A 26,969-nucleotide genomic window follows, 5' to 3' on the forward strand; every position below is an offset into this window, starting at 1 on the left:
CTGGCATAGCTGTGAAAATTCTTTTACTACTCTTGTGTGCACATGATTGTTTAAAAAACAAACAGTACTAATGGCTGCTTTGGTAAAAACAGTTCCCAGCGTAAGGATTACATCCTTTGGACGGGTTTTATCCCCAGTATATCGAACCCCTTGGCCATGACAGCAGCCACGGCCTCACACAGGAGCATCCGCCACATGTTCACTTTCAATACTTTCCCTGGGAAGAAAAAGAAAGACGTTAACTTACTTCTCAGTGTGAAAGTCATTAAATAACTGAAAAGATAGCAACCTATAGGCATTTGGGGGGCCCTAACTAAGATCATCTTCAACTACAAAGAACATTTATGGCTACATTTCTCCATGAAACCTGCAGTGCTTTCCTAAGGCTACACGTGAAGAGACTGTGTACCACGCTGGTGATGGACACCCACCCCAGGGACTGCTTCTGTTCTCAGGCTTGCCTTGCTAACATGAAGACATCAACAACAGTGGGTGTTTCCATAGCAACAACACTCAGACACACTGTACTACAAGCATCCTATTCCAGTGCCCTTCACATTCATTTCCCAAGGAACTGCCCAGAGGTGGAGAAACCGACGGAACGGGCCCCATTTCCAACTGTCAGTCACATATGCTTCAGATGGCCATGAAATTCCTTAGTCTTTACACAAATGTCCTGGTGGCCCCCTTCCCAAGATGGACAGTGAGTGAGGCACTCACCAGTCTGTCGATCTTTCTCCACACAGTAGCAGCTATCGTAGAACTCTGTGAAGGTGGTTGCCAGCTCGTAAATGTAGTCACAGAGGGTGTGGAGAAACAGGTCGTCTAAGATCTTCTGGAGGATCTCGGGGAACCGTAAGATGCACCGCCCCAGCTTCCACTCCTTTTCATGGTCCAAAATGATCTTGGTTTCCCGAGCGGCTCTCTGTAGCATCGCCTCATCAATGTTGGCGAGGCGCGCAATAGACCTGCAACACCAGGTAAGCACCCTCTGGTCAGGCACACAGAAGCACACAATCTAGCATGACTGATCAGAAAATAGCAGCAATTAAAATGCATTCTCAGCCCAGTGTGCCAGAGCTGACCTGTAACCCCAGCACTTGGGAGGCAGAGGATCACAAGTCAGAAGCTAGCCTGGGGCACACATATACATGTATATATGTTATCAAGACTCTGGCTCAAAAACCAAAACAATAAACACCATTTTGGAAGCATCAACACTTGATTGCACACATAAGTGTCTGAGCAGTCACCTGATTCTGGTGAAGGCATACAGTAGGTAAGCAGCTGTGTTCCCTCTGTCATCCAGCATCTTGTCAAAGGAGAAGATGTAGTCATTGAGGCGATTATGAGAAAGGTCGGCGTATTTGATGCAGCCATATGCAACGGATGTCTGAGCTGCTTTCAATTCCTCTTCAGTTAAGACCTTTGGGAAAACAAACACTTAGCTTGTCCCAGGGTGTCACAGGTAGGAGACAGAGTCCACGGCAATTAAGGAGTTACTATCAATTAGTACAGAGAGCAAAGGAGTGACAGGGCCACTGTATGAAGGAGATAGTGGAAGCGAACTGATTCGTTCTGCATGTTAAAGACAATGTATACAGAGTGTCAGCTTACTTTCCAATTTATAACACAACACTGATTTATATATCTACTTCACGCTATTCCAGGGGTGGAAGACAAGAACTGTCCACGTCTTTTAATAGCATGTCCCAGGTCAGCTGGGGCTACGGAGGCCCTGTCTAAAAGTATGAAAACCCCGAAGTATTTCAGACTGACCATCATACCCTGGCTTGTAGCAGATTTACTCTTCCACTGAGACACTCACTTAAAGGTTGGATAAGCAGGTCATCAAAGCTGGGAGAAGAAAAATGGAGGGACTCTATAGAAATCAAGCTAGAGCTGACCCGGACGCTTCCTTTGCGGACTGAGGTAGCAGAGGGCCGGGCTGTCATCGCAAACTCACTATTGCCCTCGCCAGGTAAGAGGTGCTCCCTCCTGCAACAGCAGCATGGCTGTTTGGCTTGAGGAGGCTTGCTCCACAAGAGGGGATTTATGTTTGATGCCGTCTACTGGCGCAAGGTCACTGTCTGCTGAGCCCATCACGAATACTGGTTCATGCCCATACAGTAGTGCTGTTGGCTTTGGTCAGAAAAGCTTCTTTTCAAAGTCTGGCGGTTACAGCAGAGACCAACTACTGCTCGGGCCGCACACAGCCTCCTTATGAGGCTCAGGAAGTGGAGGAAAGGCTTACAAGGCCCCTCCAGTCCCAGGAGCTGCTGGGGCGAGGGAGGCGCTTTCCTCAGTGGGGCAGCCACTGCTAACTTGCTCATGCTCCTAGCAAGCAACCTCAATCCACTGGCTCAACCCCGCACAAAAGATGATTCAAGGTAATTCATAAAACCCCATCCACACACTGCTGAGACTGCTCAACAGAGAATTTTATGCTAGTCATAGTTTTAGACTTAAGATGTTTCCTATGCACATCAATTAACTGAAGAAGCAAACAATTTTGTTACTAAATTCAGTCACTTGGAGTTCTGTTATCAGGGGTTGGGATTGGGAACTGGTTGACAAGAGAGGATTTTTCCAACCTGGCTAGTACAGGGATTGTCATACGCAACAATTTAGATTTCAAAGTGGTAGCCCTCTCAACATATGATGATACAAGCTACAGGCTGGGTCTATGCTTAAGATTCTCCAAGGAACTCTATTCACACTGCTTACAGATAAATAAGCATGCGCGCACGCTGAAACTATTACAGCGATTTAGTAAAAGATGTGTTGGCTTTAAGTTAATTGATAAAATAACAGGTTGCCTGGGGTCTCCGGCCAGGCAGGTTTATACTTACCTGCTAGATATTTAATTACACGTTTCAGCCACTCTGCAGGTGACAGTGTAGTGTCATGTTTGTCCATTAAGTGATGCAATGTAACTTTATTTCACAAGAAAATAACTTTAAATGATACCTATTCATAACTAAATCAGCATATAATACCTGAAAAATAACTGAGGTCACATGCAAATCTGGTAACTGTTTAAACAAGGGACTGAAGGCTAAGGAAGCTTCACAAATGTAAGGCCAGCTTGGCCAGCGTAGTAACCCCAACCCAATGCCCACTGTGAAGCAAGGCCGCACACGGAACGGTAGCATACACTCTAACAGGAACAATTTGTACAACGCAGACTGTTTATCAGGTCTCAGGTAACTCAGGCTCACCTCAGAGTCATGTGACCTCCAACTCCTGCTCCTCCTGTCTCCAGCGGCTAAATGCTGGGACTGCAGGTGTGTGCCTTGTAGTGCCGGGGATCACACCCAGCCAGGGCTTCACTCACATTAGACAAGCAATCTACTGACAGAGCCACTCCCAAGAGTATTCTTTAAACAGTGTTTCTAGGGAGGGATAAAAACGAGGTGGGAGGGGCTAGGTTGAGAAAGGATTCACGTGGGAGAAAGAAATTATCCCTAAGACAGTCTGACGATGTGACAAAAGCAGCGGTAAACTAAAAGCCCATGCAAGCTGTAAGGGACCAGAATAAGCTGGATAAGGCATGGAAGGCCCTACCGCCCACTCCCAGTTTTTGACATCTGGTGTTGCTATGTAGCCTGGTTGGGAGGAACTCAGAACCAAGCTGGTACTGGATCTCTGCACTTGTCCTGCATCTGCCTCCCACCATTACAGGCAATGTGCAACCATGACCGATCTTAAGAAAATCTATGATCAGAAAAGCAATCGTGAAATGCTGCTAAAACCCAAACATTAGCACGTTGACATAAGATCGGAATCTAATTCTGCTTAAAGCAATGATCCTGTCTTTAAATACTCTTTTTAGTTCTAAAACTGTTTTCTGTTTTTGACACAAGGCCATCCTATGTAGTTCAGGCTGGCCTTGAAGTGATCCTCCTGCCTCAGACTCCTTCTGTTAGAATTACAGGTGCCACATGCAGCCTGTGGGAGGCTTTCCTGTTTCCATACTTACTTGCAAAGCTTCTGAGAAAGGCTTTTCTCTCTAGTCACCCATTCCCTGTTAAGAGCTCTAGCTCTGTCCATCTTCTTCTGTAAGACAGTATTCACTCAGAATCCTCAGCAGGTAGTCCTCTCTCTGCCTGGGTTCTCCAAATGGCCCTCTTTACATAAGGAAAAGGGGTCATGCCTCTTTACCTGGGGCCCAGTGCCGACCGACACTGTTTTGAAAGGTTTAGAAAGCAAACTAAAATCTTTCAATTACTTCTAACTCTGCCTAGTAGATGAATATTCTCAGTGCAAGCTCCTTTGGAATAAAAGTTCTGTATGAAGCTGACACCATTTGTATTTTCTCTCTGGGTTCCTGGAGCTTCTGAAAGTTGTCTCGTTCATCTTGTCCAGATAAGCTCCTAATCAAGGAGACACGCTGACTGAGAAACACTGACAATGTAAGGCCAAAAGTTTGCTTGGGACAGGATGGCCTGGAACTGCGATCTCATTGCCCAGGCCCTCAAATGCTGGGTTAGAGGCTTAGCTCGGCCAGAGTCTTGCACTCCATACCCCATACTCTTTCCATAACATTTTGTCTTTTAAGTCAATCTTAAGATCCAATAAAAGTAACTGAATTTCTTTGTTCATTGATGAACTCTCACCAAAATTTGTCTTGAAGATATGTTTGCTTCAACCCAATGGGAGTTAACTTGCAGACCTTGTAGCTTCTTTAAATTCAACTATAGTTAATAGCAACTTGGTATGTGTGCCTTTTTCAAGTTAGAAGCCTATGGGAATGCACTTCAGTTGGTAGAATGCCTGCCTAGCATGCACAGGCCCTGGGTTTCATTCTGTATGAACTGGGAATGGTGGCACATGAATATACCTTGTTTGTTTAGATATGGTCTTGCTACATGTACTTTCAGGCTGGCCTGAAAGCTGTGCTCTTATCTCAGCCTCCTGAGTAAGTGCTGGGATCACAAGCCTTGCTACACAGACACTTTGCTAAAATGGTAATACCATTTTTCCCTCCACACAGGGTTTCTGTGTGTATCCTTGGTTGTTCTGGAACCCAATCTGTAGACTAGGCTGTCTTTGAACTCAGAGACTGTCCATCTCTGCCTCCTGAGTGCTGGAAATAAAGCCACTGCCCAGCAGTAATGCCACTGTGTTTACATACTGAGTAAGCTCTACACTCATACTGGCTGAGAAGGAGCATCGCTAAGTTCACAGGCAGCTTGGCCTACAGAGTAAGCTCCTGCCTATGTATACCTGGTTTCAAGGGTGCCAGGTTTATAGTGACACTAGCTACAGGTTTGGCTTTCCATCTGCAAGAATGTCTATGTAACTGTCACTGTCCCTTTTCTGTTACACTTACAATTCACTTGACAAACTGGCTTTAGAAAAACTACAGCTGTGGATGATAGGTCATGCCTGACCAGGTTACAGGAAGACCCTATCCCACCCTCCCTGACCACGCAAAACCCTGAAATGATCTGTGTGGAGATGGCTTTAAACGCCTATACCCAAGTGATTCTAATGCTTCCATGTCCTGAACATCAAGACTACTGGCATATATACAACACCTGGCTTTGCTTACTGTTTCTGAAGATTTGTTGTAAACTATCTCCTGTTTACCATATCCTAAATTCTTTTGTGTACCTCCAATCCAAAGTTTCACAGAATCAGTAAACCTAATCAGTGATAAAAGTCTACGTTGAACAACAAAATGAAAGCCTAAAGGGACCACCAGTCTCAGGCTACCTTGTGCACAACACAAACGTTTAGTGAAACAGTGAGATGCCAGCCTCATGCACCTGGGGAGTAGTTTTTGGTGACACCCACAATGCACTTTTAATATTTTCTTAATTTCTTTTTTTTTAAAAAAAATTTTATTAGATTTTTTTTCATTTACATTTCAAATGCTATCTCAAAAAGTCCCCTATACCCTCCCATATTTTCTTAATTTCAATGCAGGTGTAGGATGCAAATATAAATTAAGTCAATGTGATTCTGCTAATAACACGATCAGCTGTGTCACAGACCTCCTGTTTGGTAAGCTATGAATTTGGACACCGCTAGCTCACAGAATGTTCAAAGACATGGAACCCAACTACAGAGAGCTACCTGTGTAGCTTGTGTAGAACCACCAAGAGAATTCATATTCTATAGGGGACTAACCCTTAGCACCTTCCTATCTAAAGCCCTCACCTATAGGTAAGAACTTAATTGTCTGAAACCAAGAAAACACCAAATTGCAAGACAACTGCAGGAAGATTCATTTAGAATACCCATAAAGTGGGAGATTAGTAGTTCAAGTCTATCCTCAGATACATGGTGAGTTAGCAAAATACAGAAGAGCTGAAGAGCTTCACAGCAGTCTAATCTTGCCTGCCACAAAACTGTGACACACTGATGAGGGAACCGAAAGCCACTGCATGTTTACTGATTAACAAAAGCTCATTGTAGCCGCAGTAGCATACTCCCATATAAAGAAAGCACTTAGGGGGCTGGAGAGATGGCTCAGTGGTTAAGAGTGCTGACAGCTCTTCCAGAGGTCCCGAGTTCAAATCCCAACACCCACATGGTGGCTCACAACCATCTGTCATAGGATCCGATGCCCTCTTCTGGTGTGTGTCGGAAGACAGCTGCAGTGTAGTCGTATAAATAATATTTTAAAAAAAAGATAGCACTTGGGAAGCAGGTTGAACACTGAGCTCAAGATCAAAATGGGCTATAAAGGGAGACTACACAGTCTCACATGTCCATGTTACTCAAAACAATCTGTGAGAGCAAGGGGCGTAGTGGAGAGAGGATCTGAAAGCTGAGGGCGGGACATTACTTTAATGAAAGTGCAAAGTTCTGAGATAGAAGAAAGGCTCTCAAATGTTTTCACCACAAACTAACAACAGTGTAAGATGTTTAACTTAAACAATTTATACACGGCATAAAACTACTGTGCAGGAGCTAGGCATGATGGTACACACCATAGTCCCAGCATCTGGGAGGTAGGGGCAGGAACATCAGGAGTTGAAGGTAAACCTTGGCTCTACAGGGAGTTTAAGACCTTCTTGGGTTACATGAGATTCTATTTCAAAACTAAAGTCCCACAGCTTTTGTCCTCCCATAAAGTACAACTTCTATGTGTTAAAATTAAATAGAAGCAGAACCACAAAGCCACACTAACAATGGGGAAACAGGGCGCTTTGTAATATCCAGGAATATGGCTAATCGGAGTGAGGCAGTTTATATACACAGGCCCCCAAATATAACTTAGGGCATATGTGCCGATACTATCTTGTCCTACCTTGTCTCTCTCTTTCTCCTTTAGCTTGTCCATGGACCGTTTCAGCCCTTCTTCCAGCAGGTCCATAAGGCGCACAGTTTCACCTGAACGTGTTTTAAATTTCTTCCTAAAAGAAGTTTAAAGACTTACAATGAGGGTTTTCGAGATCTACAGAAAGCTGCCTGGAGTTATCAAGGTAATAGGGCCATTATCAAATTGGCTGTCAGGAACCTGCTTTCCACTGTCTCTCAACTCAAAGCGTCCTGACCCAACCCTCTCCTGAACGCTATCCTCAAGTACACTTCAGTGGTGATATTTTTCTTATGCACCTTCAGGGTTGGAGATGGCTCAGCACTGAAGAACACCCACTGCTCCTCTAGAGTTGTGTGTGTGGCAGCCCACAACCGCCTGATACCCCTCCCTTGGGATCTCACAGGTACTGCACAGGCACATACAAATTAAAACTCTAACTAGCTCCCTTTCCTGGATACAGATGCTGTTTAGATGTTTTGTCCTTTTGAAAAAAACTACTAAAACTAAGCCTATCACACTTGCTTCTATGCTTGGCAAGTCAGCAGGTTCTTTACTGGACTAATATAATTAAATACTGCCCGGCAAAAAGAAAGCTGGTCATATTAAAAAAAGAACCATTTTGTGCCTTGGTATTAATGACTACTGAATATAAACATCTTACTCTATTTACCTTTGTATCTCAAAGACTGAACAGAAAGGAGGGAAAGGACTGAAAAACAGAAAGCAACACCGCAGACACCATTAACTGTAGGCTTGATAACCTCTGCTTTATGTCATACAAAAGTGAAAGCAGTGAATCCTAGATTCAATGACTCACACTTTCCCGCCCTGCCAAGCATCCGAGGTGAGACTCGAGCACAGCCTGGACGGACGGGAGGAAGCGCAAACCGCTCTGTGATCTAACTGCTGTTGCCACACTGTCCCTATGGGAGGGAGCTCTCCCTCTGTTAGCTCTACTGCAGGGATGCTGAAGCACGGCCACTCACTTGTCTTCTCCTAGGACGACACCAAATCCCACGTGGGTCACTAGAGTTACTTTCGGGTCATACCAGCCAATCATCTGAGCAGCAGCAAATATTGTCTGGAAGTGTATAGCCTACAAAGAGTAGAAACAAAGAGTAAAGTGACACTGTGAGTTACTAATAAAGAAAAAGATGTCAGGCTTCTGTGCTCAGGGGCCACAGGACAATCCTGTTAGGCAAGCGTTATTATAAAAGTTCTATTCCCCAGAGCTGCCCACCAAAAAGCAAGAACATGCTAACAGTTTCTACAGCAGGTCTTAAACTGATACACGCCTGTGAGGTCAGGGCCTCAGAACAGAGCGTCAGGAGTGGTAGGCCACACTCAGCTATGCGGCCAGTGCTGAGGCAGCCTGTGTTTGTGCCTATGAGAGCACGGCTCGGTTTTAACAAGAGGCTCAGGCACTGAGGATACGGCAGTGCCCGCCCTCACACTTCCCACCACACGGAAAGCACAGGATGCCCATCAGAGCAAAACTACACAAACCCGACTACGGGTAGAGAGTTCTAGTAAATCTTATTTCTCATCTACAAAGCTGGGATTTCAAGTTTGAGGTCAAAGGGGCTGCATGACAGCTTATCTCATGGCAGAAGTCACACGGCCTTTGTACCTCTGTAAGGTAGTTTCTATGTATCTGTCAATATCTGCAATGGGGCTTTAGTCAAACCCGCAAACTTACTTGTCCATTGTCCACCACATAAATAATCTTGTTTGCTTTTTCTTCAAACAGTCTCTGTTTGATGGCAGCCAGGTCAGATGTGTCATAGGTATAGCCCCCATCTGATTTCACTATCGTTAATGGCACAGAACACCCAGGCACGAACACAATTTTTCTGCCATCATCCACTTGCACAAACCCTAGCCACAAAGAAACAACAAAACCAAAATGAACCTTCATTAAGAATGAGAAAAGAGCCCCCTTGGAACTAGAATCGTACTGTGTTCTAGGATGACATAAATACTCGGTCACTCTGCGACTATTCTGCTTTGTAACAGCTAAGCTTATCCTTTAGGTGTACGAGAGAACGTGGGCAGTTCATGTACTACACTACGTGAATGTGGAGATCAGGACAGCTCTCGGGGCTGATACTCTCTTTCTACCGTGTGGGTCCCAGGGACTGAACTCAGCTCATCAGGCTTGCTACAAGTACCTCTAACCTGCAGGGCCTTCTCTTGAGTATTTTAAAAGACAACTATTAAAGAGCTGAGGAAACCATATGAGTATCCCCACATGATCTAATATAAATCTTGGGAAATGGCTACTGCCAAGACTGACTTCCGAGCACAAGTCAAATAGGAGGGCAAGGCTCTGCACTCACACTTATCTGGCTAAACTTATACAACACCCCAATGGAAGCATCCACTCAGCAGGCAAAATCTGAGCACTTGTGCTTCGCTTTCTGGGTAGAACCTTAACTTTCCTCTGGAAGCCAAATGAGGCTTCACGGAACATGCTTAAGTATAGCAATATCAGTAAGAAAAATAAAATCGTGTTCGTGTGCTTTACAGAAAAAGTGAAGCTCTTAGGCCCAAGAAGAGACCGGAAGGGACATTTTAACAGCTATATTTCATTTCTGTGTCACCCATAATATTAAGTCTCAAATTTAATTTCATAGTACCTATGCAGTAAATACTGTCTCGCAGTTTAGAAAAGTGACTCAGCATAGGTAGTGGTTAAACTACACCCTGGGAAGCAAGACGGATGATTCTCAGGGCCACTGCCTGTGACCATGACTCCTCTGTGCTCTTTAGGGCTGGGAACAGTGCTCAAGTGTAGGTATTGACCAGTGTATGTTTGGTCTTCAGCACCACAACTCCTGGGAATACTGTTTTATTATCTTAAAAGGATGGTTCCTAGACTCCATTTCGACATTCAAGAACTAGACTTCTGGGCTGAGGGAAGGCTCAGTGGTTAAGAGTACTTGCTGTGCATGCACATGCATACACATACATACACACATACACACTTCTGTACATAAAATAAAGATATGTTGGACAAATTTGTGCACAGAATTCCAGGTAAAAAAATGGAGGGGGATGACAACATCCTATCAAATGAATGAAAATAACAGGTCAAAGCCACAGTCACCAACAGCTACTGAGACTATCAGGGCAAAGTGTGATGGAGAGAGTGACAGCTGAGTCGGCTCAGTCAGTCTTGGCACCTAAAGCTGCTAACCAATCCTAGTATCACAAAGAGCCAACCAGACGTTGCTCATTTTCTTGAAAATCAAAGCAAACCAGATAGAATGAATTCTTTTAAAAATAGAGGCAGAACCAGGCATTGTGGTGCATGTCTGTAATCCCAGCCTTGAGGAAGGCAAGGCAAGAGAGTCATCTTAAACCTGAGGCCAGCCTGGAGTACAAAGTGAAATTGTCACACCAATAGGAGGAATTAGACACATAGCCTTTTTTCTTTAACAACCAAAACCACATATCCAGACACCGTAATATAACGAATGCCTGTAATACCAGGAGGCAGAATGGGGAGAAGTGCCACAAACTTGGGGACATTGGTCTATACACGTTCCAGGCCAGCCAGGGTTCTTTACAGAGCAGGGAGAAAGTACACAGGAAAAGAAGGATTATGATGTATTATACAGAACACAAATAAAAAAGAAAGCCCGTGATTAAAAAAATATGAAGCTGGACATTTTTCAAACACTTATCTCAGCATCTGGGAAGCTGAGGCAGGAGGGCAGTGAGTCTCCCAGGTCAGCTTTGGTCTTGGGGATAGACCCTATACTCGAATGAACACATGAACAGATTAAAATAAATCCCACTGGGACATCTGAATTGTCTACTGAATGGTATTAAATGATATTAAGTAAGACATTAATGCTGGAGCTGACAGCGTTAGCAGCAGAGTGCCTGCCTAGCACATACAAGGTACAAGTCCTTGTGTTCAATCAATACTGAGGGTGGAGGTCTTGGTCTATATATGTAATTCAAAGACAGCCAGGGCTACCAAGCACAACCATGTCTCTAGTACACAGAGGGAGGAGATTAACCTTGATGGAATAATGATACAGCTATAACCCAGGAGGTTCTTTCATGGACAGAGCCGAGTACAGCCTACATCTAATACCACCCTGCTGAGGCTGTAATGAGCGTCACAATCATTAGAAATGCTATGACCTTTACTTTTGCCTGTTTATAAGTTTCAGTAATATTAATGAAAGTTTAAAAAGGGTAATGCCTACCTTTATCTTCAAATTCCTTTACAATGTCCTTCATCCTATCTTGATAGAAGGATTCTCCTCTCTCTATTAAAGTGATGTCCAATGCATCATAGATTTTCTTAAACTCTAGAAAATACCACCAAATACAGTAAATGAACAAACATGTAAGCAAAAGGGGAAAACCATAACATTCAGAAAACTTGTTATCTGAAACAGAAAAAAAGAAATTAATTACACCAGGTATGAACAATACAGAGCTAAAAAATCTATATCTATATCTATCTATCTCAGAAGGCAGAGGCAAAGGCAGACTGATCTCTTGAGTTCAAGGCCAGTCTGGTTTACAAAGTGAGTTCCAGGACAGTAAGGGCTATGGCATAGAGACCCTGTATAGGGTGATGGGAGTGGGGGTAGGGGTGGGGAGGAGGAGGAGGAGGAGGAGGAAGAGGAGGAGGAAGAGACAAAAAGTCTTTCCTATTTGATGATAAAACCTTTATTGCATTTTCTTAGTTTGGTAGCCCTGACTTGTTTCTCACTAACTACTGATGTAGTATTAAACTGCAACACTTTAATATCTTAAAACCTAGGCTGCAAAGCACTCATCAATAATCTTTGTAAAATACCTCTGGCCATTTTCATTCATTTACTTTTCAAAATGACCTTTAATTTTGTCAAACCAAACATGGTGGCAAATGCCTGTAATTCCAACATATGAGAGGCAGAGGCACTGTGCATTCAAAGCCAACCTGGGATACACAGTCCTTGTCTCAAAAACAAAACTAGGGGCTGGTGAAATTAACAGTGCGTGCCATGAAAGATCTGATTCTGATCCGTGGAACCCATGTGAAAACATGGATGTGTGGGCTAGAGAGATGATGGCTCAGCAATTAAAAGCATGCACTAGACCTAGCTCAGTTCCCTGAGCCCCTGTCAGCAGATTCGAAAAGACTGTAACTCCAGTTTCAAGGGTCCCAACAGCCTCTTTTGGTCACTACAACCACCAACATCAATGTGCATCAACACATGTATAGTAGCCTCTCCAAAGGTTCCCTGGTCCTCTGAGCTCCAGGTAGGCCATGTGGCAAATGCATTCCTTTATTTACACCGTTAATCTAGAAAAGTATATGAGAAGTTTGAGGAAACAGGCAAAGGAATCAAAACCACACAAACAACCCAATTACAAAGACCCAGTACCAATCCTGAATACAAACCCACACGAGCTGCATGGTGCCTAGAGACTCACCTTCCCGGGACACGTCACAGATGAGGTTCCAGGCTTTCATGATATCTGGGTTTTTACTCTGCAGCAAAACGACACACTGATAGGCTCGCTTCTTAAACTCCTCATCAGCATCAAACCTCTTCTTAGATTCCTGTTTTAGAAATTGTAAGATCTAATTCTGTAGGTCTAGATGAAGAATGTATTCATTACTGTATGTACCCACACCACAAAAAATAGATGACTGAGAATACTATAATACTCTACTCCAAAGCCAAGAACACTGTTCAAGTTCCCGAAAAGAAAAGCAAGCAAACAAACCAAACAGAGTAGGCGGGCATGCACACTTTTAATCCCAGCACCAAGGAGGTAGAGGCAGGTGGATCTCTGAATTTCAGGTCAGTCTGGTCTACACTATGAATTCCAGACCAGTTAGGAACACAGTGACACCCAGTCTCCAAAATAAAAACCCAAACCCAACCCAATCCAACCAAGAGGAACACACAATCTTGCTAGTGTTCCGGAGACAGTCAGGGCTGACTGGGAGAGAGAGCTCACTAGATACAGTGCCCGTGCTGCAAGTGTGAGACCCACAGTTTGGTCTCTAGAACCCAAGCAAAGATGGACAGTCCCGACAGCTTTCTATAATTTCTGATTCTGGCAGAGATGGGAGCCTCTGGGGAAGCTGGCTAGATAAAACTGGAGAGCTTCGGGGTCAGCAAGAGACCCTATCTCAATAAATAGTGATCCAGGAAGATACAGGTTAAGTCAAGCCTACATGTACACACAAGCTGGTACGGTAGTTTTTACTTAAAATCTTAGCAGTTGAGGCTGAAAAAGAAGGTCACCCTCAGCTACACAGCAGTTAAAAGTCAACCAGAACTCTTATAAGAGTATTTCAACAAACAAAACCAGAACCATAAAGAACACTAAAAATCCCCCACCAAAGCAATGCCCCCAACTGTTAAGGTATATATAGCTCACTGTTCAAAGGGTAGCCTATCGTGCAAGAAGCACTGGTTTGGACCCAAACCCCAAAGGACAGGAAAATACATGAGGGAAAGGGTACAGATCAACATGACAAAAGGCACAAGTAATTGATTGAAACTCTTTCTTTTCTTTTCTGTTTTTTTGAGACAGTGTTTCTTTGTGTAGTCCTGGCTGTCCTGGAAATTACTGTGTGTACAAGGATGGCTTCAAACTCAAAGAGATTCACCTGCCTCTGGTTCCTGAGTACTGGGGATAAAAGCATGCACCATCAACACCTGGCTTAAAATTATTTTTTCATAAAAATACACAACTTAGCTGAGCATGGTGGCTCCTGCTTGTAGCCCTAACACTCTGGTGAAGTCAGAATGCCAAGTTTACACTCAAGTCTTGTCTACAGACTGTCCCCAATTCAAAATCAAAAGCACAAACACCTTCAGATTTTTATTTTGGTGGCAGGCACATGCTTTCTCACTTCAGGGCATCCTCCCTGGCTTCTCTTTGCAAATGCATCTTCCAAGAACAACTAGGGCTGGTAGGATGGTTTAGTTGGTGAAGGAGCTTCTACTGAGCTAAGTACCCACACGGTAGCAGGGACTGACTCCTTTCTTGGGTACCAGGACACATGTGTGCATCACTCCCACTCCAGGCATACAAAATCATCAAATTCAGGAAATACTGGAAAACTGATCATCACCAAATCAATACATTTTAGCAATGTACTGTAAAATCACACGTATATTAGCAAATCTATTTCATTATATTCGAAGGCAATTCTAAGACAATTATTTTTTAATTCTGTATTCTGCTAGTTTTCAAAAATTCCCTAGAAAACACTGGACTAAACAGCAGATATTTGCTTTTTAATCTAGTAATCTAACTCTTTGTGCATCTACCACAAGAAAAACATCTTTGGAAACACACCTCTGTATGTTCAATGGGGCTTTCTGGGAAAGAGTCACAGACAGTTCATAGTAGATGAACAAAATTCCTGGTATGCCAATTCATCGGAACTCCATTAAAAGTAACCACCCAGCCCAGTCTTGAACACCAAAACAGCTGGGCGGTGGTGGCGCACGCCTATAATCCCAGCACTCGGGAGGCAGAGGCAGGCGGATTTCTGAGTTTGAGGCCAGCCTGGTCTAAAGAGTGAGTTCCAGGACAGCCAGGACCACACAGAGAAACCCTGTCTCAAAAAACCAAAAAGAAAAAGAAAAAAAAAAAAAGGAAAAAGAAAACCAAAATAATTTATAAATAAATGGAAAGAATCTAGCCATGCAATGAAACAATAAGATGTTAAGTATGCACAATGCAGAACTCAAAGATTAATAATTTTGATCGAAGAGTCAAAGAAAACTGAAAACTCACTGGTGAATTAATTTGTCTATTCATTCATATCTATTTCTATGTCCACACTCAAAAGTAACGGACCACAGGGTGGCTGTTTTTCAAGCACACAAAACAAGTAAGATGCATCCAAGAGTACACACACACACACACACACACACACACACACACACACAAATCATTTTTTTCCCCTTGTTCTTTTGTCTTTTCCAGATAGGGTTTCTCTGTTGCCCCAGCTATCCTGGAACTTGCTTTGTAAATCACGCTAGCCTGGAACTAAGAAATCTACCTGCCTCTTCCCCCTTCCACCCCACCCCCTACCCCCCTGTTGGGCTGGGATTAAAGATATGTATCACTGCTGCCTGGTTAGAATTCAGTTTTTCTAGCAAGTGAACTTTGTGAATCAGCTTTTATTTTCATTCATACAGTACATTTTCAATGTATCTATTATATGTAGAAACTTCTGTATTTGTTAAAAAGTTAAAAAAAAAAGATTTATTTATTTATTTCATGTATGTGAGTACACTGTAGTTGTCTTCAGACACACCAGAAGAGGGCATCAGATTCTATTACAGATGGTTGTGAGCCACCATGTGGTTACTGGGAACTGAACTCAGGACCTCTGGAAGAGCAGCCAGTGCTCTTAATGTTAGGTAAAGTTTGGTAAGCATATTTATCTTTTCCTTTAAAGACTGTATTCTAAATTAGGTATGTGCTGTGTGTGGGTTGTGTGCCTGAGCACAGTGCCTTTGGAGGCCAGGGCAGGGCATCAGATCCCTAAGGTTAGAGTGAGCAGCAGCTCTGAGCCACCTGTTGTGGGGACTGGGATAGACCGCAGGTCCTCTGGGACAGCAGCAAGTACTTTATACCAACGAACCATCTCTCCAGTCCAATCCGTTAAATCCACAATTTTAGCACACAGTAAATTCAAATATGGAGCTTGCTTTGGGAAATGAGTGACAGATATACAGTAATACAATGGTGTCAAACCTTATAAAAGGCCTGCAGATCCCCAATAGGAGGTGAAACTGTCAGATAATCCGGAAATTTATCTTGCAGGTGAGCGATGAGCATGCCAAACTGGGTTCCCCAATCTCCTACATGGTTTAACCTAATACCAGTCAGAGAACAGGAATTGGAACAATTGTAAAGGTTAAAAGTATATTCCGTTAAAAGACACTAACATTAAAGTGCCAACCTACCACCCTGGCAGAAGTTGCTTAAGTAGCTGTTTCCTCAACTGGATTGCTATCTGGCAAGGTAAAGCCTGTGCTCTTATATCCATTTAAGGCTGCGTAACCAGTAACAGGCTAACTAGAGTGAGAACTTAAGACTTACTGAGTAAATAAATTTCTAATCAATGTGCTATAAACTGTGTGTAATACAGCTAACCAAGAACATCAAAGTCAATGGTCATTGTCACCAAGCCTAAAGCCCTGAGTTTGAGCCCTAGAAGAACCTTTATAAGCATCATTCCCCAGTAAATAATAAAGTAATTCCATACAAGGAAGGAAAAACCTATCTTTTAATCAACCATTGAGGGGACGTAAGATAAATGGTTCCAAATGCCAGCGTGTAACATCCTTCCCTCTCCGCCTGAGGACAGCGTGTCCATCATGATGCTTTCTTCACTTGCCTAGCTTCTTTACTATGGCCACAGTAAGCTTTTGGACCATATTGCTCCACTAGTTAAAACAGAATCCCAAGTTTATACCATGGCCTACAAAGCCCGACATGTCCATTTCTTGCTAGGCCTTTCTGACTACTAGGCGGTAAGTTCTTGTTATATTTGAGGCACTCTGTGGAGGCTGGTAGGATGGCACAGCAGCTAAGGAAACCCACAGCTCTTACCGAGGACCCGGTTCAGTTCCCAGAATGGCAGTTCATAACTGTCTTTAACTAACTAGACAGTTACAGGTAGATTCAATGCCTTCTTCTAGCCTCTAGGACACTACATAAATATAAACTCATGTAGGAATGTAAACATAAAAAAAAAATCTTTTTTGTTGTTTTCTATTATCTAAAGACAAGGTCTCATGATGTAGCCCTGGGTGTTCTAGAATTCACTATGTAGACTAGGCTGGCCTCAAGCTCAGAGGTCTACCTCTCTAGTGCTGGGGTTAAAGGCCTTTGCTGGTATGCACTGGTTTTGTTGTTTCAAATAATAAATCTTAAAAAAAAAATAAAACCAAAAACCTATGTTATGAATAGAGATGTATCCTTGATTCCACTGGAAGCTTAAAAAGGATATAAAAAAAGTTCAAATAGAGGATGGAGACCAGGGTGGATTTTTATACGACCCATTTTATTTATGCATACATGTGTGGAGCCTCTGGAACAGGAATTACAGGCAGCGTGAGTTCCACCGTGTATTAGGAACTGAGCTCAGGTCTTCAGCAAGAACAGTGGGTGCTTTAACCCTGCAGCCATCTTCCCAGCCCCCAGAATATATTTTTTAAAGCTTACTGGGTAAGTGACTACAAAACAGAACTGAGCTTTTGAGCTAGGGTGTCAAAGATACTTCAAAAATGGGACGTATCACTTTTTTTATAGAAATTTCCAAACAAATGTGAGAACTCACCTTAGCACATCGTATCCTGCAAATTCAAAGAGGCGGCTCATGCTCTCTCCTATGATGGTTGACCTGAGGTGGCCAACATGCATCTCCTTAGCTATGTTGGGAGAGGAAAAGTCAACTATAACCTAAAAGGGGGTGGGGGGAAAGGCTTTTAAAAGGGGGCACATATATTTTATCATGCTAACGCTTAATAACGTCAAACTTAAATATTAGTCTAGGTTCTAATTCACATAAACTAGATTTTCTTGTGGTTCTAATAGCATATTAGGTAATAAAGAATCAAAAGAATGTATACAAATTACTATTCAAGTATACTATTCAGCAATATCTGCATAAGCATCAGTTATGAGCCTTAACTGCCTAGGGGATGAGAGTAAATAATCAGAAAGTACATCAGAAGTCTGCTTGCCAGTCCCGCTCCTGCTTGCCACATTAGGCAAGGACAGCACTTGCAGGTCTAACCCTGAAGCACTAGTGCAGGACACACACTTACCTTCTCCTTGTCTCCAAGCACAGGCAGCTGGACTCCATTCACTAGGAGACTGGTTAGCTGTTCTGACACAAAGTCTTTTCTCAGGTGCACATTAATGAAACCTGAAAGAGGGGAGGGAGTAGAGACCATCAGTCTCCCACGTGGATGAAGGATTCTCGCCATCTCACTAATGCTGGTACTAGAACATGTGATACAGCTGTGGCAAAACGCTTCAGGAGTCTAACAGGAATGCAGACCGGTACTCAAGTCCTTCTGAAGACACCTGCCTTAGCACCTATTTCAAACCCATCCTGAACCCGGCTGCTTACTGCAGCCCATCCACTTTCACAAATGCAGGGCCTTCTTTGTAGGCTCAGCCATTTCTTGTTCTTTTCTGATGAAAACCTGAATCAGTGGAAGGCAAAGGAACCCATCCAAGGACAGGCTGCCAAATGTCAGCTCCCAATTCACAATCCAGGTTATTTCTAACTACTTGGCTCACTACATGCGAGTTTTTTCTTGTGGGTTGGGAGGTGGTCTTGGCTTGAATCTGGGGCCTCCCCCATTCTAGGTAAGCCCTCTACCAATGAGCTACACCCATTTCAAATTTTACTATGAGACAGATGTTCACTGAGTGCTCGGGCTGGCCTGCACACACCATGCTGTCTCCTGAGAAGACAGGATCACAGACGGGCATGGGCATGTGCCACTAGGCATGGCAACTTTTTGCTTTTAATTTTTTTAAATTAATCTTAGTGGCCATGCTAGGATCTTATCATCACATGTTTGGAAACCACTTTACCATGAGTTACGCCCTCAGACCCAGGATTTAAGTTTTAACCCATTTTAAACTTCAAAAAGCTCTCATCAATATAGTTATTAAGAAAGATAACATATCATACCAGGACCCGCAATTTCAACTTTGTCAATATATTTATTGTTCGGCAGGTGTTTGGTAATGTTTTCTGCGATTTCTCTGGGACTGACTTTCTGTTCCTTTGCCTTGAGCATCTGTAACACAATGTGAGACAGTCCATCAGCACCAGGCGGCAAGTTCCTACAGAATGCATTGCTGGAAAGCATGAGCTATGGTTTGTAACAATCTCATGAAGAGGCAAAAACCCACCCATCTGGGCACGGATTAAAGCAAAGCATCATCGGTGCCTGGAGGAACGAGAAGATGGAAAACCACACGTCTGTAAGTCCCCCTCACCTCCCCAGCTGCCTCTTAAAAGGACAGAAAGACGCCTACAGCTACAAAGTCAGAGGCAGCACACTTCCATTCTTACAGATCGGTCATGAATCTGTCCATTACTCATAAACAGCTTAACAGAAAACTATCAAAGGAACGTTAGAGAAAAAAATCTGCTCAAAGGCAAATCTTTCTCAATCACCGCAGAGAGGAAACAGATACAGGCTATGTGTGGTCAGACAGTGTCGCTCTCTGCAAAGAAGGAACTCCTCAGCTTAAAGATGAAATGCAGCTACTAGAGTATTAAACGCTGGTGACACAACCAGTGTCTCAAGAAACCAAAACCAGGAAGGAAAAAGGAACTGGGGCAGTGGTTCACACCCTTTAATCCCAGCACTGGGGAGGCAGAGACAGGCAGATCTCTGAGTTCGAGGACAGCCTGTTCTACAGAGTGAGTTCCAGAATAGTCAGGATTGCACAGAGAAACCCTGTCTCAAAAAACCAAAACCAAGAAGGGTGAGGGAGGGGGAGAGGGGAGGGGCAGAGGGAGACATCCAAGCTGTAACAAATAATTAATGGTAGTGATTGTTAGTAAGTTGCTCCTTTAAAAAAAAAAAAAAAAGAAAAAGAAAAGAAAGACAGGGTCATCAATGTAACCCAGGCTGCCCTTTACTTGTGGCAATTCTCCTGCCCCAGTCCCTGGTGTGCTGAGATCATAGACATCTGTCACCATGTCTGGCAACAACTTGTTAAGTTTTAATTTCACTTTCCAAATGTCATTAAGCACATATTATCAATCCAGAACACAGCAAGAAGTACCAAAACAAAACAAATACCGCTCTTACTGAGCTACACCCTAGCTCCATGTGGAAAGTGACCCTTGTTCAAAGATACAAGAACTTGCTGTTATTTATGCTCTTAAGAGTGATGATGATTGTAAGAGAATCGAGGGCCAGTCCTAAGAAATGATACATCACCTGAGAAATACCCATGGCACTATTACACTGATAGTCTCCAAACTTGGGCTGCTGACTTGGTGTCACGATCAGGGGAGGGTTCTCCAAGTCTGGATATGCAGCCCTAATGGCACAGCCAAAGACTTCCTGCAGGCGGCTGTTGATGTTAATCATGTTTTTAGTTGGTTTTCTCCTTTCTTCCTGAAGACTCTGCAGGAAAAGAACAGCAGTGTCTCAGTGAAGTAGTATGACATCACACATTCCCCCCAAATATGCAGATTAGAACCAGGATGGGAGTGGCGACACAGAACAGGATCCTAAGACATTCCCAGGAGGCATCGAGGCCATTGATTCTGCATTTGCCTTATCAGATCACAAAGAGTAAAGAGTCGAGACTAAATAGAAAACAGAAGTGAGGCCTAGCACCAGGGACATAGAGACAGGCAGATCTCTGAGTTCAGGGCCAGCCTTGTATATGTAGTGAGTTCCAGGACAGCCAGGGCCACATAGAGATCTGAAACAGAAGAGAGCCCTAAACTGCGTCATACCAAGCATTCAGTGGGAACTCAGGACAAAACAAGCAGTGCCACACTCTCCAGAACCAACCTTTTCAGGGCAGGAGGAGAGGAACCCAGGAGGGAACCCAGAGAGACAGTGCTGTGCCAGAAAGACAGGCTTTGCCTTCATAGCAATAACTCCTACTTGTTAACATAACAGCTTTTAAGTGGTGCACTCATCTAAGATAGAATATAATTACTCTTTTTTAAATATAATTACTCTTATTATCACTCATTACACCTTCACAAAATTGTGTCTCTACTATCAGACTCCTGAGTGCAGACAAGTGTTTCATTCACAGTACTAGCCAGTGCACCCGGCATCTAAGATGTTATCAAAACACTCTGTGTGTGTGTGTGTGTGTAAAAGACTACAAAAGTAAGACGACAGCCTGATCCAGGGCAACTAGGCTGACCCAGTGAGAACTCATCTCAATAAAGGATAAAAAGGAAGGGAGGTGACCTGTAGGCCGATCAGAGGTCCTGGATTCAACCTCTTAACCGCAGTGAGTAAGCAGATACTGTTCATGGAGCATAATGAAAACACTTCCTGTGTACTAAGATGTGAACGTAGAGCTTCAAGCCTGCCACAAAGTGGATGCTCTTCCAGGGAGCTACCTCCAGTCCAGTGTCTCAGCCATCACTAGCCAGGCCCAGAGGCTCACATGTAAAATCCTAGCAGTTAGGCTGAGACAGGAGGAGCAGTCAGCTTGGGCTATATAGTAATAACCTGTCTCAAAAAGGCAACAAACCTGACAGACCTGCAGTGTGAAACAGGAATGGTAACAGTAGTTAGGTAGTAGTTAGGTACTCAGTGTCAAGTTCTATAACCAGTGTTCGTGTGCATGCTCTTCTGACTTCCATCTACTTAACAGGCCTGATGTCCCCACTAGCATCACTTCCATGTAAATTAGTAACTGACCGATCACAAACCAGGTGTACAGGAATGTAGAAGTCAAGTCCCACCCTCCTCGGACGTCTCTGCTACAAAATAAAAACATTTACACACGTGTTATTGACTGATTGATACCGGGTCACTTTATACCTCAGGCTGGCTGCAAACTTACAACAATCTTCCTGCCCCAGTCTATCAAGTTATAGTCTTTGTTTGTTTTTTCTAGATAGGGTTTCTCTGTGTAGATCAAGCTACTCTTGAACTCAAAGAACTGCCTGACTCTGCCTCCTGAATGCTGGAATTAAAAGTGTGCACCCCTGTGCTCAGCAAAATTATATTCTTTAACTCATCAAAAAGCCTGGTAAAATGTTAGGTCAGATACTGAAGTGGCTATTGAAGGGTGGGGAGGGCTCAAGAGAGCCTGAGATAAACTGAAATTGGGCTCTGGAAGTCCATCAGCCCTGCAGAAGGCTCAGTGCAAGCGAGGTTCTCTATGGGAGTGCGTGTTGGCAACCGTGTAATTCTGTACACGGTTACAAAGATTGCTAACAGACATAGTGGTAAAACAACTGTGTAAAATAAAGCTTGTACTCTGGTTGAGAATTTCCATGCCAGAAAACTACAAATAGCGACAAGGAAACAAACAAAAAGAGCTGAGTTAAGTGGGTTTTGGTGGTCTGCTTTTTTTGGTTTGTTGTGAGAGTCTCGTGTTGCTGAAGCTGGTCTAGAAATCCTGCTTCTCCTGCCTTCACTTCCCAAAGGGCTGGGCTATATAGGATCAGCTCCCATGCCTGATCAGTTTTAAATTTTTATTTATCAACTTCTTATTCATGCTTTTCACAATCTAAAGATTTCCAATAGAAAATGTCAGTTACATATAATCCTAAGTCTTAAAAATCTCTAATAACCTTGTAACTTTTTAAAACTTGTATCTTTTAAAATAAACCTATACACAAACACACAGAAGCCACTGTACTTGACTTCATTCAAATTAACATTTGAATATAATCAATGTAACACTTTTTCTTTCCTGCCTTCCTTCCCTGATCCTCTTGCCTCCCACAGAAAGTGATGGAATCAAGGCGCGCACCACCACGCGCAGCCACATGCAGTTTTATCTGGAGCTGGACTGCACCCACGGCCTCACACAGGCCGGCTCCTGAGCTATAGCCCAGGCTGGCCCTGCACACACAGCCATCTTCCTGCTTTGCCTTTCGGGGCTAGGACTACAGAGGTGAGCCAGCCTGACAAGTTCTTGGCAACTTTTCTTTACTTGATTTATACGTGTGTGTCTTCCTTTCTCCCATGATTCCTAGGCCTGTGGGAGCAAGGAGTTACTACTACTCTTAGCTAGTCCTGGGAGACCAAGACGGAGGACTGCACAAGTCTGAGAGCTACAGGCCACAGAGCACAAACCACGCCAGCCAGGGCTGGACTGTGAGACCTGGACTCAAATAAAGCCAAAAGCAGACACATTTTGGTACAATCACCTTTACTGTTTTGAGGTTTTGTAAAACCTCACATTATAAAAATTTGTAAAAATAACAGCTTTTGAGAAAACTAAGATTAGAAGCAGATTCCCGAAAATCTACGGATTCTTTAAAAGTGGCATTATCGTGACAGCAATCATGTATGAGTGCTATCGGTGTGAAAAAGCTTTCTGTGAGTACTTTAATAAATGTACTAAGTGGCTAGGCTCTGGAGGCAGAGGTAGAGGCAGAGGATCTATGTGAGTTTGAGAACTGGTCTACTTATGACAGCTCCAGAAAGGTCAGGGCTAAATAGAAACTGTGCCTCAAAAACAATACTAAATACGTTTCTAAATCTTAAAAACACATAAAAAAGACAGAAAAGCAATAAGAAAAAACTGAGGCAGCCGTGCTTATGAGAACATGGGTAAAACACCTCCTGCCAGAACCATCCGGTACGTGCTTTCAAGGTGGAGTATGTGGCCCAAGAACTAGGGCAAGGCGGCAGAGTGAAGTTATGGCACACAGCACTTTAGTCCTTTGATGCTCCCTCCCTCCCCCCCTCTCCCTCTCTCTGGTTTTCCGAGACAGGGTTTCTCTGTGTAGCCCTGGTTGTCCCGAGACTCACTCTGTAGACCAGGCTGGTCTGGAACTAAAAGATCAGCCTGCCCTTGTCTCTTGCACACAGAGAAGTTTGTTTTCACCACAGCTGTGGATTTATTTCCCTTACTTCCTTCAGCAGCGCACAAGCACTTGACAAAGCTATCTGAGCACAGCTGCCTCCACACAGATAATAAAGTGCTTCAAAGGACTGGTCAGACGCCTGAGATGAGGACTTGGAGCGGTGCCTGTGCAATCCAGAAGGAAGTACACACACTGGAGAACAATGAATGAGGCAACATGCTAGGCTGTGTCATCAGCAAACCTGAAAGGCAGGCCAAAGAAGCTGAAGGTAGGCTTTCTTTAAAACAAACAAACAAACAAACTACATTGATAAGCATTGCTGGACTGTAAGGCTATTCAAATGGTGGCATGGTAGTACACACCTGTAAACCCAGCCTGAGAGACACAGAAGAAGAAAATGCACTTCAAGATGGAGGCAGCCCAGCCCAGAAGCCAGCCTGGTCTGTATAGAGAGGCTGTTGGATGGGGAGGAGGAGAGGCAGAGAAAGTTTCGCAACATTAAATGAAAAGAACCCCAAAAGATGCTATAAAGCATAACACAAAACTGCAAAATAAACAACTTCATTGCAGAGGAGTTAGGAATCAGTGAGTGCATTTTAAAACATCCCTGTTAGTTGCTCCTGAGAAACTGTTTCTTTTACAGTAGTTAAAATGGTTTTAAAAACAAAAGACATTCCTTTGACAGCATGGACATAAGCCTTTGAAGAAATCTCAACTTCCAAACCATTAAACCATCGTAATGAACCACTTAAAAGGGGTATCATAATAAACTACTTAAAAGGGCCCTGGGAAGCCAGTGCCGCCCCACTTTCTCCAGCCTAATGAGTCCTAACTTGCCTTATGCAGGAAAACTGATTTCTAAACAAACTCCTCTTCTCAATTCTTATAGCACGTACTTCTAGAATCTTCAGTAACAACAACAACAGCAACAACAAATTATTTGAAAACATCCGGAGCACTTACCCTTCGAAGAATATTCAGCCTATACTTCAATTTTAAATTTTCTTCTCGTAACTGTTCCAAACTTGGAGAAGCTTCCAAGCAGCCACAGTTCTTCAGCCGGTCGATCTCAGCAGTCAGAGCCTTAATCTCCCTTTCCTGTAAGGGAAAGGCAACTTTTCCAGGTCAAACAAATGCTTCCCGGATAATGGCAAACCTTACCACAGACTTCCTCATTTCGCTCTCCACAACATGTGGGGTAGAAAAATGAGAATGGACTTTGCAATGATTTTACTGACGTCAGCAATCATCCTTTATGAGATGGAACTGAGTTCACATGTGTGTGCTGGGGATGAGGGACTGCGGGGCAGAGAATATAACTCAGCCAAGTGTGCATGGCAGTACACATCTCCAGTCCTAGCAGTTGAGAGGCTGTGAGTTGAAAGTCCAGGGCCAGAGTCAAACACGGAAGTCTCTTCTTTAGCTAGGTGCATCCTGATTTAGTCAGAGTACAAGTTTCTGGCTTTACTACCTGTGTTGCTAAATCTAATGACTTGGGACTAAAAAAAACCAAACCAAATCAAAAACGACAAAACAAACCAACAAACATCAGTAGGAGTTGGGGACTTGCACCCCTCAGTGCTGCTTGCCACACATAGGCCTTGGCTCTGGGTTAGATCCCGAGACAAAAAGGAGTCAATCCATCTTTTGTCATATTCGAAATCACTCAAGTGTCCGTCTTTGCCTTTTCTGGGTCTACGTAAACTTCATATATATATGGTTTTTTTTTTCCCCATCTCTCCAAGATCTGCTACTATTCACTGGACTCAGCAGTAAAGAGCTTGTCCATTTATTTTGCACCTCGGGGATGATTTGCATAAAAGCAGTTATTGTCCAGGGAAGACTTAGACAAACTGAGTTCCTAACGCTAGTGTCTAGGCCCGAAAAAGAAAAGGGGCTGGTCTTACTTTCGTTTTTCAAAATTGTGACACTGTTCCAGACCAACACTGGCGGCTTCTTGGGAAGTTTCCGGCTGGGTCTCAGGGCACACCTGTCCTGCTCTAACCTGGCCTGGGCGACCAGCAGAGTGAGCCTCGCTCGCTGTCCACCCTCTCTTCTCTGAGTGACAGTCGCACGACCCGGCCAAGAGGAAAGGGCCAGCGGAGCAGCAAGGCTTCGCAAGCCCCGAGGTCCCGGACTGGGGTCGCCGCGGCCGCCTGTGGAAGCCACTGCGGACTCTGCCCCGCCGCCGCCCGCTCCAGAGCCCTCCGCCCCGCCCAGGGACAAACCTGCTGCAGCAACCGCGCGGAGCACTGAGCCACCAGACCGTCCATCCTCTCGTCAGCGACTCACATGCCAAGCGGCCGGAAGCGGAAGTGTCTAGTTTGGGCCGGAAACGGAAATTCCTACCCGGGTAAGTCACTGTTTTTGGTTTTTCAGGGCGCGCCCTCTGCTGCCCCCTAACGGGATCCAGGAGACACTGCGAGAGAGGCGGGGAGCAGGCCAAAGCAACCTACCCTCTGCTTGGAGGCATGGCGCGGGCATGGGCACAGAACCCATCCCTCTTTTGTTTTGATTTTTTGTGTTTTTTGTTTTTGTTTTTTTCGAGACAGGGTTTCTAGCCCTGGCTGTCCTGGAACTCCCTCTGTAGACCAGGCTGACCTCGAACTCAGAAATCCACCTACCTCTGCCTCCCAAGTGCTGGGATTAAAGGCATGCGCCACCACTGCCTGCAACTCATCCCTCTGTTAAACAGGCATTTTTGTTGTTGTTCACATTAAGGTGCTAGATACTCTCTCCAGGATGTGAAGATGTTTAGAATGTATGATAAAAAAAGGTCCTTAAACTAATGGAGACTGCCTGAAAGGGGAAAGAGAAAACAATGGCTTTCCTTTTCATTGTATGTGTAGTGCGCGCGTGCACGCGCACATGTGCATGTGTAGACTTTTTGTATTCCACTCTGACCTTTGACTCTCCATCCTCCTGCCTCAGCCTCCTTACCAGGCAAACAATGTTTTAATTACCAAGAAAGGAAGGTGGTACAATGACTTGAGCCAGGCAGCCTCTTGGAGCATCTCTCAGGCTCTTCTGTTCGTTTGAAAGATGTAGCCCAGGGTAGTCTTGCATTTAGCTGAGCTTCTGATCTTTTGTCTTGAACTTCTGATCTTTTTCTTTCCACCTTCCAAGGGTCGTGGT

General features: G+C 43.9%; 1 protein-coding gene across 1 annotated transcript; it reads right to left on the reverse strand.

Annotated features, from left to right (window-relative positions):
* Positions 1-6: 6 nt before the first annotated feature.
* On the reverse strand, positions 7-26,154 carry Rars (arginyl-tRNA synthetase). The gene is made up of 15 exons (NM_025936.3): positions 26,063-26,154; positions 24,798-24,932; positions 20,251-20,439; positions 18,984-19,092; positions 18,103-18,203; positions 17,613-17,734; positions 16,022-16,142; positions 12,722-12,851; positions 11,500-11,604; positions 8,976-9,154; positions 8,263-8,372; positions 7,265-7,370; positions 1,254-1,426; positions 721-968; positions 7-217 (listed from the first exon to the last, which is right to left on the reverse strand). The coding sequence occupies exons 1-15, from the start codon at positions 26,105-26,107 to the stop codon at positions 108-110; spliced, it is 1,983 nt and encodes a 660-aa protein (NP_080212.2). The 5' UTR covers positions 26,108-26,154; the 3' UTR covers positions 7-107.
* Positions 26,155-26,969: the final 815 nt, after the last annotated feature.

Source organism: Mus musculus, chromosome 11, assembly GCF_000001635.26.
Source record: "Mus musculus strain C57BL/6J chromosome 11, GRCm38.p6 C57BL/6J".
NCBI lineage: Eukaryota > Metazoa > Chordata > Mammalia > Rodentia > Muridae > Mus > Mus musculus.